General features: G+C 42.6%; 2 protein-coding genes across 5 annotated transcripts in view; one reads left to right on the top strand and one right to left on the bottom strand.

Annotated features, from left to right (window-relative positions):
- LOC129819651 (transcription factor AP-2-epsilon) overlaps positions 1-1,726 on the top strand; it is a 10,612-nt gene extending 8,886 nt beyond the window's left edge. For all 4 annotated transcript variants that reach the window (XM_055876090.1, XM_055876089.1, XM_055876092.1 and 1 more), the window contains exons 6-7: positions 236-374; positions 687-1,726. In XM_055876090.1, the coding sequence (XP_055732065.1) occupies positions 236-374; positions 687-948 (401 nt within the window). In that variant the 3' untranslated portion in view covers positions 949-1,726. The remainder of the gene's footprint in view (positions 1-235; positions 375-686) is intronic.
- A 1,783-nt stretch (positions 1,727-3,509) lies between these two features.
- Positions 3,510-14,917, bottom strand: LOC129819652 (proteasome subunit beta type-2-like). The gene is made up of 6 exons (XM_055876093.1): positions 14,710-14,917; positions 13,885-14,007; positions 13,630-13,700; positions 4,567-4,729; positions 4,239-4,288; positions 3,510-3,705 (listed from the first exon to the last, which is right to left on the bottom strand). Exons 1-6 carry the CDS (start codon positions 14,798-14,800, stop codon positions 3,601-3,603), a joined length of 603 nt encoding a protein of 200 aa, XP_055732068.1. The 5' UTR covers positions 14,801-14,917; the 3' UTR covers positions 3,510-3,600.
- Positions 14,918-21,426: the final 6,509 nt, after the last annotated feature.

Here is a 21,426-nt window from a genome sequence, read left to right as displayed (position 1 = left end):
TTAGTAAAATCTCTAGTAAAATCTACTGCCACTGTAATTCACTTTTCAACAAAAATGTATTTGCACAATTAAATTGAATGTAAATTGATAATAACAACGTGAGTCCCTTCAGTAACATAAACCAATCGTGAATCCAAAGAAGAGCATCACACAAAGAGCTAGGTTTTTCCTTATTTCCTGCCAACCTTCCAAATTGACATCCGGTCATTCACTAACCTTTTCTATCTCTTCCCAGGTGAGGCGGTCCACCTGGCCCGTGACTTTGGGTACGTGTGCGAGACGGAGTTCCCTGCCAGAGCGACAGCAGAGTATCTGTGTAGGCAGAGTGACCCCGAGCAGCTTCCCACACGACGCAGTATGCTGCTGGCCACCAAGTGAGTGGCTCATAATCCCCGTCTGGGCCTAGTATACTCTTACAGTAGATAGTCTCACTAATACTGAACAATCTCCAGTATCGCATATACAAACAGATATACATAGTGTGCATTGAGCGAAAGATTTTCAGCTCAACTAAAGCAGACAAAGCTATTTAGGAAATGTGTACAGATTTAATGACAGTGATTATCGTCCCATTACATTGTTACATGTTGACCTGAAAATGTTAACGGGTATAATGAACAACATTTTATTCAAAACTAACGTTAGCATTGAGCAATTCTAACCCTTCTCCTACTTTTTCTCCTCAGGGATATCTGCAAGGAGTTTGTGGACCTGATGTCCCAGGACCGCTCTCCTCTGGGGGCGAGTCGTCCCAACCCCTGTCTGGAGCACGGGGTCCAGAGCAATCTTACCCACTTCAGCCTGCTCACCCACGGCTTCGGTACCCCTGCTATCTGCGCCGCCCTCTCCGCCTTCCAGAGCTACCTGGTGGAGGCCATCAAAATGCTGGACAAGGACCAGGGGGGTGGCAAGGGCCACCACGAGAAGGAGATGAAGCACCGCAAATAATGAAACGACGTCTTTGGAGGAGAATGGAGATTGGAGGTTGACGGACGGACTGATTTCTCTATTCCATCTTCTCGTAGCCTCCTTTATGAAGACAATGACTGAGATTTCTTTCTGAAATTCCTGCTATGGCCCGATCCCTCACAGGGAAGGGCGTGATGATGTTTGTACTGTATATGTGTCGGCCACCTCACTCAAAGACGCATGGACTTTTTCTTCTGGGCTGCTGTTTTTCTAGGCAGTGTCCATTTCTAACTGCCAATGACATTTTCTGGATGAGTTCTGGTCTTCTGTCCCTGTCTGACTGTCAAGATGATAGCCCAACCTGCATTCATAGGATCTCCCTCTTGTTCCCAAAGAGATACAACTATTTATCTCTATGTTACTTCCCTTCAAGGTCTGTTTGACTGTCTGGACTTGGACCCGCTTTGAAAACATCTCGTCACAAGAGATGAGCCATATCCATTACAACCAACTTTCTCAGTTTTGCTTGTTCCTCATCTGGACATTGGATACCGTCCAACTCCACCCCATAGGATGGGCAGTTTGTGTACTACGATTCTATGTGGGTGCTGCTGGGTATTGAGTTTTTGGGGGTGGGCATGGGAGCGTGGTGTCAGAGGCAGCTATTGTTGAAGGGGAGGGTAGGTGTGGGTAAGTTAAGAAAAAAACCTAATCATTTTGTACTTACTGTGTATGTTTATTGTTAATGTTATTACTGTTATAATTATTGTATTACGGCATAAATGTAATATATTATTAAAGAATCACTGATGCGGACTGTCTGGGTATCATGTTTTATCATTCACTGTCGATAATGGTGAAAGGGTGCTTTTCCTACGGCAGTATTTTTAATGTCAATTCAAGGTTTATTCTAATACGTTTATTTATTCAGGAGTTTAATACCTACAAGCCACTGGCTATAAAATAGATCTATCTTCGAAATATTAATGGTTTAAAAAAAGTACAATTTCTGGTGATTAGAAAATAATATAAAAAATCTGAAGAATCATTTTTAAGATATTCAATTCAAATATTTACAAAAAAGTAAAAAAAGTAATATTTGTTGCTAATCATTACAAAAACAGAGTATTCTGAAAAAGTAGCAATTCACCACTTATGATTAACCATAGACACACTACCCACCTCGCTTTCTCTCTCACACACACACACACACACAAAATAATTACTGATGCGAACTTGCACCCCGGGGGCCACTCAAAATTCAGAGCCCATTTACACCAAAGCGATGAGGTGAAAGCGATCCCTAACCATCACAGCGGCAACTGTGTCACCGCGCCAGGCAGCAGCCAGCCCCACCGGTACCTGGGAGACCGCCACGACCCCACAACAAACTCCACACCTCAGCTACCGTCCCCCTCATCTGTTGTTACACCACCTCTCATCACATGCTCGTTCCCTCTGGTTCTCTCCATTCTCTACCTGCCCCCTTCCTCCATATTACCCCAAGTGTCAATTCCCCCATCCATCTATCTCCCTGTGACCTGCCCCTCCCTCTCTCTCCCCCTCCCTCTCCAATATCTGACACTCAGCAGGGTTGTTCTCCATCTCGCTGTGCCTCCAGGCAAACATATGCTGCTCTTCCCGTCAGATTCCGGTGTGTTTGGGAGAGGAGGGATTGTTTAATGTTTATTAATCACCTGTCTGTGATATAGGAGAGAGAAGTTGGAGACACACTGGCTTGATGTTCACTACCGTGGCCCAGTTTTCCTATCCGGATGTATAGCGGTTTAGTTTTTCCTGAATGCAGAGGAAAATTAGGGTGATACTTGTTACAGCTACATAATCAGTGGTGGGAAAAGTACCCAATTGTCATACTTTAGTAAAAGATACCTTAATAGAAAGTTACCCAGTAAAATACTACTTGAGTGAAAGTATCAAAGTACTTGGTTTTAAATATACTTAAGTTTCAAAAATTAAAATAATTTAAAATTGCTTATATTAAGCAAACCAGACGGCAGTTTTTATTTAAATAAATGTTCTCTTGATAATTGTGTGAATTGGACCATTTTCCTGTCCTGCTAAGCATTCAAAATGTAATGAGTACTTTTGGGTGTATGGAGTACAACGCACATTATTTTCTTTAGGAATGTAGTGAAGTAAAATTAAAAGTTGTCAAAAATATAAATAGTAAAGTACAGATACCCCAAAACACTACTTTAGTACTTTACACCACTGTAGGTAAGAGTCAATAGGCTATGTATATAGTAAACATAATACTTAAAATATACTGTGTACAGAATACACATCTGTAAAATGTAATTATAATTTATTTGGTACTTTACAGTAGAAAAAGTCATGAAAATACCCACACTTAATTTAGGTACTTTTAGATGAAAAGGTCCATCATTATTATTATATTTGTATTCATTACTCTTTTCTGATCATACGGCTCTTCACTTTCTCATGGTCGACAACGCACGTACAGGACACATACAAACACAGAGGAGCACACACACAGATTACAGCGTCAACAAGAGTACACAGCCAGAAGGCTGTTCTCTTTATAGGGGACCCTGAAGAAAGCACTACGAGGACAAAAAGAGATTTCAACAGTGCGTCACGTTTTATTGGAACATAAAGAGCAAGGTCTACGGTACAAAAATGTGGGCATTAGGGGTAAGCAGTGAGCGGTCACTTGGCGCCCACAGGGATAAGCTTCTCCAGGTCATGGATGCCGTCCTTGTCAATCAAACGGACGCTGAAGGAGGGCAGGTTGAGGATGAAGCGGTAGTTCAGCTGGAGCGGAAAGAGAGCGAGAGAGAGAGGGAGGGGGAGTTAGGTCATGAGTCATATACCAATGCAAGTGTATAGGAGAAACAAAGCTATATGCATGTTATGGCTGTTCATTGAACAGTTCTCGCAAAATGTCGTTTTCCTAATATAAACACATCTCAATTTGACAAATTAAAGTCACATGCACCCGACTGCTAAATGTGATTATCCAGTAACATTTCCAAATGTGATGACTTGAAACCCCACAAATAGTTTTTATTTTTATTTTATTTAACTAGACAAGTCAGTTAAGACAAATTCTTATTTACAATGACGGCCTACAGGGGAACAGTGGGTTAACTGCCTTGTTCAGGAGCAGAATATATATATATATATTTTTTTACCTTGTCAGCTCGGGGGATTTGATCCAGCATCCTGTCGGTTACTGGCCCAACACTCTAACCACAAGGCTACCTGCCGCCCCATAAAGGTGGTGGTGATGAAGCACAGTGCCGTTATTCAGTTAGCTCTAAGCAGAAAAAAAGAACCGAGCTCACCTCCTCAATGCACTTCTTCAGCAGGTCCATGGCTTCATCCCGAGTCAAATCTGAAGCATGAGAGTGATATGAGAGACAAGAAGAGAGATATGGTTAGCTTCACGTCCAGATGAAGTTGAACTTAAATAGAAGAACTCGTCAATCATTTAATATTAAATCCCGTTAGAGTGTTGAGAGAGAGAGAATAGGGGAACCCGAGAAGAGGAATGGAACAGAAGATAGTGAGCGACGGAGGCAGAAAGAGGAGAAAAGGGAGAGATAAAGAGTCCAATAAAATAGAGGAACAATAAAAGAGAGAGCGAGCGAGAGAGAGAGAGAGCGATCCCACCTGGTCTGTAGTAGCGGTCGAGGATAGACAGGGTGAGGTAGGCTCCGTGGCCGTGGGCAGCGAAGGGGGCCTTGGCCAGAGCAGACAGGTGATCCATGTAGTAGAGCCCTGGGCCGTCCGTCTCATCAAACCCAGCCAGCAACAGGTTCACATGGTACGGAGTCTGGTGAGAGAGGAGAGGTATGGGTCAGTGAAGATATGGAAAAACAAATTGGGATTGTTACGGCGCCATATCTTGACATCACCGTGTTATGACAACGTTCTCACAATGGGGATGTGATGAAGGACGATAAACAGAAAATTATCACACACACAATTACAATTCTAAGTCCGCATCCAAACAACAATGTCCTGTTTTCTCTTCCTCTGTTATTATCCTCCGAGGTTGGTGTTACGACATTGACCAATAGCCAGTCCCATAGAGACTAAACGATTTAATAATACACTTTCTCTCCGCGGTCAGCACACCAACCTATCATTGTACAAGCTGGGTGCCGGACACTAGGAAGCGGCAGTGTGATTAAGAGCACAACAGAAGGCAACTAAAAAGATACCCAGTGAGAGTTTATTTTCAGATTGTTCAAACGTCGCTGCTATTAATGATCAGCTTTGATTTGGGAGTCAACAAAACGGAAGATAAAACAGCAGCAGCACAAGACAACAGGGAGGGGTGTGGAACTGCGGCAACCTGGAGGGGGGGGGGTAGATGGAGAGGACTGAGGGGGGTTAGGTGGGTTGGAGAGGGCTGGGGGGGGTTAGGTGGGCTGGAAGGGGTGTTGGAGAGGACTGGGGGGGGGGGGGGGGGGGGGGGTCGTGGTGTCACTGGCAGTGTGACATCTGCTGGGAAACGGACCCCCGCTGCTCCCTCCATCACCCCCCCACTCCCGCCTTCACCCTATGCCCTGGAGTAACGCCAGGGCTCATTAAAAACTTCTGAAGTAGTCTCCCTCCTTCCCTCTCCCTTAAAATGACTTTTTACCCTTCTAGCCACTCCATTTCAACGAGCTCTTCTCCGCGTTCGCAATACTCCCCTTTCACCATCCTCCCTCCTTGTTATAATCCCCCTATCAGGACAAAGTGAAGTTACAGAAAGCGGTCATGGCGCCGCGCCCTGGATTGACGTTTGACAATTGCAGAGTTTCCGGTTCAAACGAGTTAAACCCACTGACGCTATCAAACTAACATTACAATTCAGCAGCTAAGCTTCGCATGTGAACCCAGTCCTAGAGGGAGAGAGACACAGTGGATGTCGAACGTGACATCCCCTGAGCTGCAGTAACCTGCTGTAATCTGAACACCTGCCCCAAGTATCAATGTTGTGTATGTGCGAGACCCTTTCTACAGGGGAAAGAAAGGCGGACTTGTCACGCTCCCTGTGGAAAAGGGTGATATGTCTCGCCAGGCCATGCCTGAACTCATTGGTGTGCCCCGGGTGGCGTCACCCGCACTCACCCGAGCAACACCTGTCTTACAGGTTACGGTGTAAAAATACAGTGCTGGAGCTGGCATCGAAATAACCCTTCCTCCTCATGTCACCTCGGAGGCCACCAGGCAGCAGGCTCGTTAAATCCAGCACCTGAACTCACGCCAAGTCGCAAACACATATGTCTTCAAAAGAAACCCAACACACACACCAGAGAGATGGGGTGTCCAACGGTATTCGGCATTCAACTAAAAAGAAGGATGTATGGTTGTGTCTGGTGATGCACGAAGTGAACCGTGGTAAATCAACCCTGCTCGCTCTCCCTCTCGTCTTCCACGTGCCAGCGCTCGCTCCCTCTTTCCTTCCCTCCCCCTCTCTTTGCACCGTGCCCTCCCTCCCACCCTCTTTGCACTGTGCCCCAGGACATGTTCTCTTTATTGGCATTTCCCCTCAATCTGCTGTATTAATTGTTCATCTGTGCTGGAACAGGGGAGTCATGTGCAATATGGCACTAGTAATTATTTGTGCCCGCGCTGTACTTAAAAACAAAAACCCCATATGCAACACTAGCCCCAGACAAACTGTTGCCGTGGCCTTTTTGCTAAATCTTTAAATAAAGCAAGAGGGCTTACTTGTTCTTTGGGATACAACCCAAGAGGCTACATACGACTGAGGTAATGGTTTATTACACAGAAAGCCTGTGAAGTCCATCACCGCTCAAGTTTTAAACAAGAACAGTGGCTGTGCTGTCCATTTTAAGAATAGAGTTTTTGAAATACATAATGCAGTTGACTTCAGGCTGCTCTTCTCTCACACCATCGCTGACGCTTGGCGCTCGCAGCTGGGGTTAGCGAGAGACCCAGTTGCTTTTCTGGATTCCTGGTAGGTGCCAAGCTCCATCACCACCACTCATCCCCTGATGTTTTCGAACCACAAGAGACATCCTCTTCACTTAACAGCTTCGTGACCCTCCACTCAGGTGAACGAGAGAGAAATATTCATAAATGTTCCGGAGCGAGTGGAAAACGTGTTCGTATAACATATGTGCATGTCCAAATACTCTGGGGTGGGTGTGAATTGGAGAGCACAGCTAAAGGAAGGTGTGGGATGTCGAGGAGAAACTGTTTGGAAGCCCTGCGAGAACTGAGAACAGCGTACGGAAATTCAATATACATAAACAAGGATATATGGTACCACAGGGTAAAAAAAAATAAAAAATGGTTTTACTGCCTTTGGGCAAGCATGAATTCCGGGAATATTTTGTAATGTTATCCGATATCTAAAGCACATATTGAAACAGTAGCAGCCCAACTGTAACACCGACTCTCACTTGCACACGCCCTTCTGTGCCGTGTTGACTTCTGGGCCAAGTTCAAAGCCCTTGGGACTGCCCCCCTTTCTAGCCTCCCTCTCGCACTCCCTCCGCTCCCCCCTCCTTGTGTCCCACATTCCCTCCTCAGCCCCACTAATTGTTTTTTGTAATTATTTTCATCCTTCTGCTATTGTGACAGGCAGCGGCTGCACTACTCCTAACATATTAACCTCGCCGCAACCATATGAGACTTAGAGGGACGGATACGAGGAGACTTGACTCGGATGTCCTTCCCACACTCTCCTTCGGGCACACACACAATCTTCATACACACACGTTCAATGCCTAACACCAGGGAGTGGTAGGACAGGCTCCCGGTGGGTTGCGCTTCGTTTCTGCCGCAGGTGTTGCCTACCCTTGAGACTGGAGCGACACTTAGGCCAACTCGCAACATATTGACAACAGTCTCTGGGATCAGTCAAAATAAACTCGTTGCCCACATCGCAGACTGACATAGTAGAGGTGCACAACGGAGACAAGATGTGTGTAACGTGTGCTACACTAGCGCGTCATGACAGCAGTAGGTATTTTTTGGGGGGGGCTGCTTCACTGGAAGAGGCAGGCATGCTTGTGCCCAGTTTTCCTCGGAAAACAAATGGGAATGTCTCGAACTCCGCAAAAGTTAAGTGTCGCATGTCCGTTAGACTGAATTCCGACCTGAATGTGACATAGTAGAGACGTCAAACATTCAGCCCGCGGCACAGACCCTACGGATGCTCTAGTCCAGAGCTCCTGGTAAAAATGTAGCTTAGGAGCATTTCCCCTCCCATCTTTAAAAATGGTTAAACTAGTGAGAAATATAGCTATGTGATATTTGAACAAATAATTCACCATCACCCTAAAATAAGATTATTTTGTCATATCTAATTAATGTATATTTACGCTACTTTTCACATGGACAGTATGTGTTACTACATTACACAAGCTGACGTTTTGACCACATCGAATTGGGGGGGAATTACACATCTTTTTTTTAACCTCAGATTGGTCAACACGATGATACAAGATCAAGTGCTTAAAACCAGGGGTTGGAAGCGGTCCAAGGAATATTAACTGAAAACATGAAAATAAAATGTTTTCAAGGAACAGAAACGGAACGAAAGTGATTCATACTGTTCCGGAACAGAACCGTTATTTTAAAAGCATGGGAACCAGTTAACAGTATTTTACGTCCCAGGCATTTTTCTTTATAGTGCCACAACAAAACAAAGTGCCTATGGGTATTTATAAACTAGGGTACCAGTGAGGATTTCCTATGCTGGACAACTTGTTATAGATGTCAATAAGTCATTGATGATATCTATAAAAAAAAAAATCATGGCATTACATTAAGCTATAAGGGGGAACATTGCTATATTTAATCAAATTCATTTAAAACCTGTTCATTTCTCATGTTTGTTGTCTTGACATACTTGTTCAAAATCGTTTGACATAAAACAATACTTTTCTGTCCTTGCATTCATGGCAGTGGAAATTGTAGTTATATCATATATGAAGTAGTATTAATCCGTTAAATTAAATATTGTACTTAAACCCTGTAAGAATCCTGGATCTAGCTGTTGGACAATTTTTTTGTATATAGATATCAGAAACACAGCATAACTACGTAACATTTCGTGTCTCCTTATGTGAAAACAGTTAACATGGGCACACAAATCCCCAAAAATGTATGCAATTGGAAAATCGAATGCTTCTAACCAAAACGGTCACCTGACCCTGATACTTAAAACCTAAATCAATAATTTCATTAATGTGGTCCTTCAATAATGATGCATACTACTTGCTGGATGCGTATTTGGTGTTGAGCTGTTTAATTAGGGGCTGCAGGTAGCCTAGTGGTTAGCGCGTTGGACTAGTAGGTTGCAAGATCGAATCCCCGAGCTGACAAGATAAAAATCTGTCGTTCTGCCCCTGAACAAGGCAGTTAACTCACTGTTCCGGGGCCGTCATTGAAAATAAAAATTTGTTCTAAACTGACTTGCCTAATTAAATAAAGGTCAAAAAATAATTACATTGTGATATTTTCACACGTCTTATCCTGGAAATAATTTTCTGAATGACGGTCAAGTGACCAATAGCTGTTTGAGTATCACAACAGTCCAAGTGCTGGAATAAAGGTGTTGGCGAGGAACGTCCAGAATATTTGTCTCTCTCATTCGTTACGCCGGTGAAGACAGCCCGGATCCACGTTGGATCTAATATCCCTAGCGTATTGATGTTGATCATCTGTTCTCTGCTTGATTTTCAGCAGGGTGTCGTTAGATTGAACAGAGAAAGCGTCAAGGTAATGAGTTTGTGTTTTCATGTGTTTGCGCCTCGATTAGACACGGAGTATACTGTGCGCAATCATAGACTATTTCGCAACGCCCAACGTTATTCCTATTAATTATTATGTACATAAAGATGACAAATGACATAGCCTAGTAGATCTGGTAATGAAATAACATGACAAATACATTTTGGTTTCCATGTTACACCTGCAATTTTAAAAACAATACAAGGGGCTTGAAGTAACCTAGGCCCAGAAAATCAAGTACTGGAACAGACATACCTTGAAAAATCAGACATTTCCTAAAGTTGGTGCTTGAGAAGTCCTTGTAACTACTGTAGCCAAAAGGGTCTCCTGCTCCCTTAGAATTATTTGCGATTTCATTTTAATATTTTTTTTTGAGAGAGATGTGGCCATTCTGGTTTGTTTCCAGCCGTTTCTATTGAAAAGTGTTGCGCTACTCTGTTGCGGTAAAACTATGTGTAGTTTTGAGGATGACAACATCTAATGCTGGCTTTAACTTGGCTTCCTATACAAATCCCTCCATTACAAAAGGGAACAAGGTTTTTGGTTGGTTGCTCATTCAAAAAACAGCCATGGTGAGATTAATGCTACAGCTATTTATGGCTTTATTGTGTGTGCCTGTGTCGGCCACATAGGCTACAGAAAAATCTCCATGCATGCATCCAATTTATTTAGTCAGGCAATTCCACATTCTCACATAATTTAAAATGTAATAATAATTTGAATATCAATGCATTGACAAGGCCTAAAAATGCATTATTCTTAAAGTGATGATGGCCTACTTTTTTCACAATTTTTTTTTTTTGGGGGGGGGGGGGGGGGGGTCTATATTAAGTCTTATGTACAATTATATAAAAATTACAATTAAGTGCTTGAAGACGTCCTTGAATTTGACTTGCCAATGTCTCTATGAGCCCTGCTTAAAGGATGTATAGTCCTAGGCCTATGTTGTTGCATAGGTGGAGTTATGTGCCAATGTGCATATATTCCTCTAAGTACACACAATTCATATAATACATGTCATAACAAGATGCACAGAGCTTCAAGCCGCCTTCTCTACCCTCTCTCGCTCTCTTTAAACCATTTGCTACACGTGTACGTCTATCATGCATGTAAACAACTAGCTTGTCTGAAAGATCCGCACTGATTGGTGAAGTAATGCAATGATCAAAAAGTAAAATACTGTTGATTTCACAGGTTAAAAAATCTACGATATAAGCCAGAACATTTTTATTTGCTGGTCAGAACATTGGAATGAAACAATTTTTGGGGGGGTTCTGTTCAGAACTAAACGATTGTAAAATGATTTTGGTTCCAACCAGTTTAAAACAGATCAACATCTTTGGTTTTGTCATAGGCACTGGGTCGCAAGACTGCAATTATGATTTTCTTTATCAAATGACACTGATATTTCGGGGCGGTGTCTGTATAAAAGTTGCGGCCACACACCAATACTCGGATTTGACAGTCAAACTATCACTTAAATAGCAGCAAACTGTTGTCACTGTTGGGATCCTATGGTGGGTTGTGTTTTGTTGAAGATAAGCAAAGAAAAAAGAAAACTATTTTCTGTGATGGCAGCCTCCTAAAATCAACATCCACCATTCCAAAATATTGATAGGAGCCTTACAGGCTGACTACACTGCTCGCTTCGCATGCGCGAGCGTTGCAAAATAAATGTCGAAATCTATATTATTCAATTATTGCACCCACACTGCTTGTGCGCGCCAACGAACGTCTGCGCTGCCAAGGGCTAAAATAGAAGTCAGTTCTATTTGTGACGCAGATCGCGCTGCCAGTCCTGCCTCTCCCATCTCCTCATTGGTTTATAGAAGCAGGTACCCACGTGCCATCTCATTGGTTATACCCACGTGGGTGTCTGAAAGACAAACGAGGTCAGTGGCGGTAATGCACCTAATTTATGAAAGTTGCAAATCGCAATATAAAGTAAAGAGAAGAAAAAGCCTGGACGGAAGAGAGATGACTAGAAACGATTCGATTGACCGTTTGTGTGGATTAATTGGCGGAGTAGAGGACCTTGTGCATTTCAGGTAAAATACCTAAATGTTTATATCCCAGGACAAATTAGCTAGCAGCAGCAAGCCTGCTAAATAGAACAAATTAGTTAGCAACTGTAAGCCAACTAGCTAAATTGCCATAAAATGTTTAATGCTTTTCAACCTGTCCCCAAATTAATATAATTGGTTCAGAGTTTGTTTTGATATTTCAACCTGCATAGTATCCTGATCGTGTCTGGTGTGGGGGGTACAAAATCAACATGTGCGCGTTCGGTTTGGTCAGCATGTTAGTTCAGGACATGCAACCTCATCTCCCCCCTCTCACGCAATTGATAAAGTGATAATAGATTGTTATTTTACCAGGTAAATTGACTGAGGACACATTCTCATTTACATCAACGACCTGGGGAATAGTTACAGGAGAGAGGAGGGGGTATGAATAAGCCAATTGCAAACTGGGGATGATTAGGTGACCATGATAGGACGAGGGCCAGATTAGGAATTTAGACATGATTGACTAAACAGTGTTGTGTTTTTCTTTCTGTTTTGGTGACCTCCATATTAAAATGCAACATTCTAAAATATAGCCATCTGTGTTATGCAGGTTTTCCTCTTGCCAATGACGTAAATATATTCAGTTTCCAAGTATTTTTTTTGCCTTGTGGAAGTAAACAGCGTGCCCCCCCCCCCCCCCCCCCCATCAATCAGTAATTTATTGCCAATTGACAAAATAACAGGGTTTTTGGTGCGTGTGCAGTTTAAAAGGTGTTCATAAAAATGTATGTGTAGATAACACATTTTATGTTTAAGTTTTCAATATATCAAACTTTCTGCATATTAGATATTGACTTGGACACTTAAACTGTTTTGACATTAGGCTATTTATCAATATGTCGTGTCAACAGGAAGCTGCATCATTTTCAATTTAAGTTTTAAGAATATATACTGAACAAAAATATAAAACGCAACATGTAAAGTGTTGGTCCCATGTCTCATGAGCTACAATAAAAGGTCCCAGAAATGTTCCATACGCACAAAAAGCTTATTTCTCTCAAATTGTGCACACAAATTTGTTTACATCCCTGTCAGTGAGCATTTCTCCTTTGACAAGTTAATCCATCCACCTGACAGGTGTGGCATATCAAGAAGCATATTAAACAGCATGACCATTACACAGGTAAAAGCCCACTAAAATGTGCAGTTGTCACAACACAATGCAACAGATGTCTGAAGTTGAGGGAGCGTGCAATTGGCATGCTGACTGCAGGAATGTCCCCCAGAGCTTTTGCCGGGGGGGGGGGAGGGTGAATTTTCACAAGCCACCTCCAACGTCATTTTAGAGAATTTGGCAGTACGTCCAACCATCCTCACAACCGCAGACCACGTGTAATCACACCATCCCCGGATCTCCACATCCGGCTTCTTAACCAGCGATGAAACTGAGGAGTATTTCTGTCTGGAATAAAGACCTTTTGTGTGTGGGGGGAATCATTCTGATTGGCTGAGCCTGGCTCCCCAGTGGTTGGATTTCACATAACTGGGCTGGTGCGCACAACCCCTTGGGAGCCAGGCCATGGCTGCGCCCCTGCCCTGTTAGGTGAAATCCATAGATTAGGGCCTAATTCATTTCTTTCAATTGACTTATTTCCTTATATGAACCTAAACTCAGTAAAATTGTTGAAATGATTGCATGTTGCGTTTATATTTTTGATCAGTATAACTTGAACTTTCAACTTTAACTTCCAATGGTATTGAATTTATTCAGGTAAAAACTGCTGAATGAGTCCAAAAATGTGCTGTGATTGATTTATGTTGATGACACCAGAAATCACCAAAATGGGTTTGCCCAGACACAGGCTAAGTGGCAATAGCACAGAGCAACGTTGGAGTATCGCAGTATGGTATGCTAGGCTACATTGGAAAGAAATAAAAGCATTGGTCCACATTAAATAATTACCCTGCTTCGAAGGTAGTCTGCAAGGTTCTTGCGTGTGAAGTTGGCTGCTGCTGTTGGACTGAGTTCATAACCTGAAAGGCCCATCAGATGTCACCATGGGGTAGCACATAACCGGGGGAAAAACATTAATGAATAAAATGTCCAAACAATAATCACAACGAGTATTGAATGCACATATGTCAGTAGCGGTGGCATGAGTAGTACTAGGCCATCTTTATTTTGACACCAGAGAAACAAGAAATGGGTGGCACTTACCATTCCTCATTTTGTATAGCTGAATATTCTTCTGAATGTACTCTGCAAACTGTACTGTGTCTCCTGCCTCTCCCACACATAGCAAAAGAATCTTATCGCTCAGCTTGAACATCTTGTCCTGGTCTGAGGGCGATAGACAAGGTGTTAGTTATTTAATCACATACGCACTCCAGTGACATGTTCAACATGATGTATGGAAATAAAGCCAAATAATACATTCTTGAAGTTAGTTTGATTACAAATAGCTCTACTCGTTCAGATGTTTCTTACTTTGAGGAAAATATTGCAAGTAATTTTGATAACAATCTGGGCCTGCTAGTGTGTGCGCGCTCCTTGCTTACTTTCACTTTCACAATTGAATGAAGCGAGTTAGCAAGATGGCTAGCCTTTTTAGGTAGCTAGCGCAAATCTGTTTGGAGTTTGGGGACATGCAAGTTAACAAGCTTACTAGCTCGTCCAACACGATTGTTAGCAAACAAACGTTGGTGATAACTGGAAGCCAAATCAATTCGGTAGCTAGTGTCCGCTTTTCTGATCTCGACTCATTGGCCAGGGAGGAAGCTTGCTAGCTAATTAGCTCACATAGGTGCTAGCAAGTTTGCTAAACTACTGTTAACTCATAACATGTAAACTAGCATGCTTAGCTAGCTAGGTAACAACAATTATAATTGTTTCAGTAACGTCATATGACTCAAAACAGAAATGTATGAGACAAACATTTAGAACATTTTGCAAATGAGTTCAAGGCTAACAAAAGCAGGCTAAATAACATTAGCTAGCTGGCTAACTTAGCGACTAGCTAACTGCAAACGAGCAATGTCATACCCTGTTTCATCTTAACGATGCTGTGGGCTGCAACGTTATCAGCAGCAACTATGACAAAGTCTTGTCCCTGAATTCCGATCAAATATTCCATACTGTAACTTCCAAGTAACAATTTTGAAGTAAAACTTTGCCTGAGGAACAACGCAACCTCGTTCGTTTCCTCAGATTACACAGCAAAACTTGAATGAGAGGCGCATAATGTTGACGTCATGAAATATGACGCTTTTCTCCTCATGTGACCCAGGGTTTCCACTAGTTACTACAGCCACAAAGTCAGAAACGATTGAAAACAAAAAAAACATGAATTTAAGGTTAGGGTTAGGCATACGATTAGCAGTGTGGTTAGGGTTAGGCTTAAAATAATATTTTTAAAATATAAATTGTCGAAATGGGCGAGGTTTATGACTTTGTGGCTGTGGTAACTAGTGATGACCCAGGTCTGGGTGCTGCCACTGAAAGCCTACTGCAAATGATTGGGGTACAATCTACTGTATCTCTGGAATATACAGACTACTTAATTGTATTGAATTAAATTGGGATGTTTAATAGCCTAAAGCAAGATCAAAGAACAAAGAAACATTTAAAAAAATGTTAAACACACAGATAGAAAGAGACACACACACACACACACATTCTGCATAAAAGCAAAATTGATTTTTTATAATACATCTTAGATTGTATAATGAATTTGTCTTTTTATTGAGTATGATTTCCGTTTGCTTTGGTTTTCAAGTGGGATTGCTCGCTCAGTTTGTTCGGTCCAAACTCTGTAACCTGCTGAATGTCAGGTTAGAGAATGATAAACACTCAGGTTAGAAAGCCATAAACACACAATTTGCAGATGCATTTAAATTGCTTGCAGAAAGTCTTAGCATTACTCATCATTAGTTTTCTGTCTTTTTCTGTCTCTCTGGGCTCTGTAAGCCTCCAGTTTGAGCTCTCTGAAATGCACCTTGTAACATTAGAAATTGCTATGCAGTTGCTCGAGCTCTGACTGTCAGGCACCCTTTGTAGGCTTGTGTATTTTTAACAAGTTATTCATGTCTACTTGTCACAATGAGTGAAAGTTATAGATGTAGAGATGTGAGGAGTTTTTTATGCACAAGCTCCACTCAAACTGGATGCTAGAGTTATTGATTTACAATTCTGATGTGTGTTGGCTTTGTGTGTTGGTAGGCTGACTTTGGAGGCTGGATATTTTATACTCATTTTCATATTTCTCTCTCTCTCCCCTTATTTCACTCTCGGCAGTTGTCGCTGGTTCAGCTTGACTGCTTCGTTAGGGCTCATCATTTGCATTCAGATTAATTATCTAATTACCGACAAATGTCCGGCGGCCACCCCACACTGCGGCTCGTCAGCTCTGAGCCTGTAATTATTTTAATCATTTACTTTCATCTGGAGCATTCCTGCCATACTCCTGTGTTTAGAGGCCATTCTTAATTACCCTGCCAAGACACTCTTCTCCTCTTTTTGTGAAAGAGAAAGGGAGGGAGAGAAGGAAAGAGAGAGAGAGAGAGAGAGGGAAAGAGAGAGAGAGAGCGCCCAATGGGGACATGATCCAGGAGCACTGACAGCACAGAGGAAGCTCTCTCAGCTCTTCTAGTTGTTCACCCCCTTCTTCATACTCTCTCTTTCTTTATATCTCTACCCCCTTCTCTCTGCACAACCCCCCCTTCCCAACTTCATCCTCTCTTTCTCTCCCCTCCACAATCACCCCCCCCCCCCCCACACACACACACACAACACACACTATCCCACCCTTTCCCCCACTATCCTTCCTCCCTTTCCCCTTTATCGCAAGCACACACAGGAATCGCCCCTGGGCTTCAGTGCTCTGACTGCTAATACACTGACTCACACACACGCATACACACACACACACAGAAAGCAAGAGAGCAGAGAGAGAGAGTAGAGAGGGAGACAGAGAGAGAGAGAGAGACTAGATCAGAGTGGCGTGCACACGCACACTGTTTGTGGCACACATCACAATGCACACATCTTTCCACTATCCGCCTGGAAAATCTATACACCTCTCTGTCTGTCTATCCTTTATTTAGACAGCTATCAGCCAGCCTGTTCCATCTCTCAGTCTGGTTCCTGCCCAGCACATGAGAGATGGGTCAACTCCCCCATGACCACTCAGTAATGATGCTCTCACTGAACCCTTAAGCGAGATACACTCACCCTGACTGCTCTTGTTAAAGAAAAAAGATACAAGCTATGTAATTGGCCTATTGAATATTTAAGTTAGCCCGGGATGAAAGTTTAATGAAAAGATTATTATCTACCAGTTTATCACACTATTTCATATTTCATTTTATTCACTGGCTGCTGCTGCAGCACTGTCCATTTTGACAGCCGTGGATACAGCAGAGAGACTCACGGGTTGAAGCCGCACGAGACGGCAAGTAGAATATGATGAATTACATTAGTGAACTGAGCAGATTTTTTTTTCTTTCTATGTATCTTCACAAAACACTCAGTCAATACTTCTAACACACACACACGCACGCACGCACGCACGCACGCACGCACGCACGCACACACACACACACACACACACACACACACACACACACACACACACACACACACACACACACACACACACACACACACACACACACACACACACTGTAAGGTTGCTGTTATTTAGTCGTATTGTTTGTATTTATAGGGGGAATTAATCCTTTTTGCCAGAAATGGTGTGAAAAGCAGACAATGTTGTGCTTTGACAGACATAGCACTTTAGCCAAACCCCAGTGGGATACGTGACGGGGTTTGGGAGGATTATGTATGGACCCAACTTGCCCGCAGGGGAGAGCTGCTGGAATGGGACATGGTTTGAACGACAGAGATTAGGGATCAAGGTGCACGGAGCAAACCATTTGAGGGAATAGCCTACACTGGTTAAAGCCCCCATTTCACCATACAAAAAAACAATAAATATGCTTGTCTTTTTGTAAACACTGACAGATAAAAACAGCCTGAAAGATGAGGCTGTGAGGCTCAAGCGTTTTGACATGGTTCAATTTACTGAGATAAGATTCTTGATTTTCACACACAGATTTTTCTTTGTGAATTTAGACAACATTCGCATGGATTTGTGAGATAGCCTAATTGACCGAGTAGGCTAGACTGTAACCTGTTTTATTTGATAAGTTACTGCAATATTGCAAGAACAATTTCACACTAACCAACAGACTGGCCTATGATGTGGTGGATCATGATTTAGAAATCTGGGGCTTGAATAGAAGTGTCGAGGGAATAGACAGAGTTATTGTGTTAAGGCTTTGTTTAACCTTGCCTTCTTAGATTTTGGCATTCAATTATAGGTCCTGAAGAAATGCGAGGTCGGTATCAGTGGCACCGTTTATCGGTTTAATCCACAATTTCATGGCGCTGAGACGGGATGGGTAGTGGGCCCCGCTCGCTTTTGTTGATGGGATGTCACCGTTTAGTGGTCCCTTTCGTATCTAAACCGGGAGAGGACGTCGAGGGAACCTGGGCACGAGAGACCACTTCATCTCAAGGGGGTGAAAGAGAGCAAGTTAAATGGAAGTGACAAGCTCTGAAAAAAATCCTGCCGGCAGCTGCGCGCATTCGACATAGCCAGCTCCCCTACCGTCGCCGGCCGCACGACCCCCGTGCCTGGCACACACACCTGCCGCTCCTAGAAGCGCTTTCACCGACAGCCACATAATCCATGGGCGTGTCGCTGAGGGGCTTCTCTCAATGTGCTCTTGTGAAAACCCCTTATGCGTGAAAAAGCCCCCTTTCTCCATCTATTGTCCGACACAGTTTTATGGGACAACATTGGGCCTTATGAGGTTTCAGGATTTACATGGGACTTTATAGAATGGTATAATCATTTCAATCAGAGAACGAATAAAAGTTTTAACACGCTGTTTTCATATTTATTAGCTGGTTAAAGCAGCCGAGGCAGCTGAACCTTATACCCCAGACCCCACCAAAAATGCTCTCAGTCTCAGACCCCCACATTCAGAATGTCCTGGCGAACCCGCAGAGAACCCTCAGACTTGGACAAGGCAGGAAAATGATCAGTGATACAGGACTTCAGAAGGCCTAATATTTCCACGGGCATGTCAGCAAATTGAAATGTAGGCCTATAGGCACACTGTATCGGCCTAGGCTAATTTGTGGTCACAATCAGGGTCATCCTTTTATGTCAGCCAACAGGTTTGTTAAATCTGATATGTTAAAATAGGCCTACGATGACGTGCATTAAGATGATGACGCATTAGTCAGGATGAATGGTGACTTCATTGAATTAGGCCATTTTATGTTCAAAATCAAAACAAATACAGGCCTCTATGAATTATGCATTCATGAGGATATCTGTCAATAAGGCTTAAATAAATAAATAAATAAATAGATAAGGTCTAAATGGTGGTTTACTTTATGGAGACATGTAGACATTACTTTATGGAGACATTATATTATTATTAGGCATAGCCTACATTTCAATAGCAACTTTACAACATGTATGCCTTTGGACTTCTGATACATTTGACCTTTATACGTTTTCAACATCTTATCAAAATCAAAATAACAATGTGTGGATGAATTAATTTTCATGTCATGCAAAGAGCACTTCCCATTCTCTATACGAGGACATATGTTTCTTGTCCATCCCTGACTCTCCTTGGCATTTATAAAGCACTCCATCAACACTTTTGTTAAGCCTCTCTGAACAATTTCTATCCTCACAGAACTGTAAAGGTTATGATGATACAGCCTAGTCGTGCTTTCTGTTGTAACGCTACAGCCCCTCCAGTTGTACCGAAGGTAGTTTGAGCATTCGCTAAGCATTTCCAATTTAGGCAATTCAGGAAGTGGTTTGAAATTCAGTTCATTAATTAAAATGTGCCTAGTATTTCTATGAGGATCTTTTCATCATTCATTTAATTCTAATTCACTGCGTTGGATACTGATATATATATATATATATATATATATATATATATATATATATATATAAAAAGAAAAGTATACAAAGTCTGGCTGGAAATGAACCAATAATTTGTTTTCTTTTCAATGGGAAACAAAGAAAAAGCCCAGTACTCAAACCACCCACACAATTTCATACTCAAGAAGGATATATATATACTGTATGGCTCATGGGAAATATTAGTTCATTTTCAATTTGGTATGTGGATCCTTAGAGAAAGTGATGAGATACTATCTATCTATCTATCTATCTATCTATCTATCTATCTATCTATCTATCTATCTATCTATCTATCTGTCTATCTATCTATCTATCTATCTATCTATCTATCTATCTATCTATCTATCTATCTATCTATCTATCTATCTATCTATCTATCTATCTATCTATCTATCTATCTATCTATCTATCTATCTATCTACTCCTGTGTGTTTGCTCTTTCTCTTTTGGCCACAGGTCTTTCTATCCAGTTCATCATACACAGGCCGCAGGCCGCAGCCCTCTGCCCTCCCTCCCCCAATCCCCCACCACCCCCTTTCTGTCAAAGCTGATTGTTTCCACGCCAACAGAGTGCTGGGGGCTAGCACACTGTCACACTACATCAGGCAGAGGGAAGAAAGGGAGAGAAAGAAGAGAGGAGCGAGAGAGTCTGCTCTATGGACTCATCCGACAGCACTGGGTAGTAGGGGCCTGTATGTCCAACTCACAAAACACAGGGGTTGAACTGAAGCTACTGTACTTAATTGGATCATACAGAAGCGTGCCCCCTTGTGTTCTTAACACGCTATTTAATTTTATTTAAAAAAGTGACCAACGGGCTATGTGATGAACAGGCGCCCTCTGGTGGACTAAAACATATTTTCTTATTTCACTCTATTTTATAGGCCTACTCGAGGATACCAAAGATTTGTATAACTATCACTCATTGTTCTATCTGTGAGGATACTTTGTCATGGTGGGTTAAGCTTGTTGTCATTGTCATGTGAAAAAGACAAGACGGAGTGATGGGGAAAAAAACACTGCAACAAAAGGCAAATCATTGAAAATCACCATCGTTATGGCACTATTACGCAAAATTAGCCTGATCTGGACGGTGATCGATCAATGCATGATTTACACAATTACAGAGGGTAGGCTAAATCAAGGCAATATCATTGAGACAGAGTATAATTCATAACAATGGTAAGCGTTTTAGGCAGAACTCCACTGCTGTTGAAATCCACGTTACCCACGAATGCGCGCACGGAGTGGCAAAGTTGCCAGATGTCTACACAATATCCCCAAAAGTCTGAACTGTAAATTCCATACAGTCCATCTTTTTAGTTTAATGAGCAGGTGAATTGTTGTTTCGCGAATATCTCAGAGTCACGCAGACTTGGAAACACTTGAAACCGAATTGGGTGACATGAGCCACAGCTGTGTGCACCTCTCTCTCTCGCCCGCGATAATTTGGGAGAAAACGCCTCAAACAGCGTTGCTAACGTTATCTTCGCTCGTTTTAACCAACAAAATTAGCAGTTCTGCTCGAGGAGAGAGACGGTGCGGCATCCCGCAGCCCCCCCGCGCGTCTGCTTCTTCCCGGGCGGGGTGCTCTTTCACCGGTGCCGCTGTTCGCGCCCAGCAGGGACCCCGTCACACATGCCTCGTGTCCCGCGGTGCGGCGAACCTATTATACAGTGTCGCTGAAACGAAGAGATGTATTCAGGGTGAGGGCACGGTGTTTAACGTGAGACACTACGCAG

The sequence above is a fragment of the Salvelinus fontinalis genome, chromosome 22 (genome assembly GCF_029448725.1).
Source record: "Salvelinus fontinalis isolate EN_2023a chromosome 22, ASM2944872v1, whole genome shotgun sequence".
Lineage (NCBI taxonomy): Eukaryota > Metazoa > Chordata > Actinopteri > Salmoniformes > Salmonidae > Salvelinus > Salvelinus fontinalis.
This window is presented reverse-complemented; position numbering and strand designations above follow the sequence as displayed.

Bases quoted from the DNA above. Each gene is read 5' to 3' on its own strand.
- LOC129819652 (XM_055876093.1), bottom strand. From the start codon at position 14,800: ATGGAATATTTGATCGGAATTCAGGGACAAGACTTTGTCATAGTTGCT. The intron at 4,289-4,566 runs GTGGGATCGCTC...CTCATGCTTCAG, and splicing joins CGACCGCTACTACAGACCAG to ATTTGACTCGGGATGAAGCC. The intron at 3,706-4,238 runs GTGAGCTCGGTT...TTTCCGCTCCAG, and splicing joins TGAAGAAGTGCATTGAGGAG to CTGAACTACCGCTTCATCCT.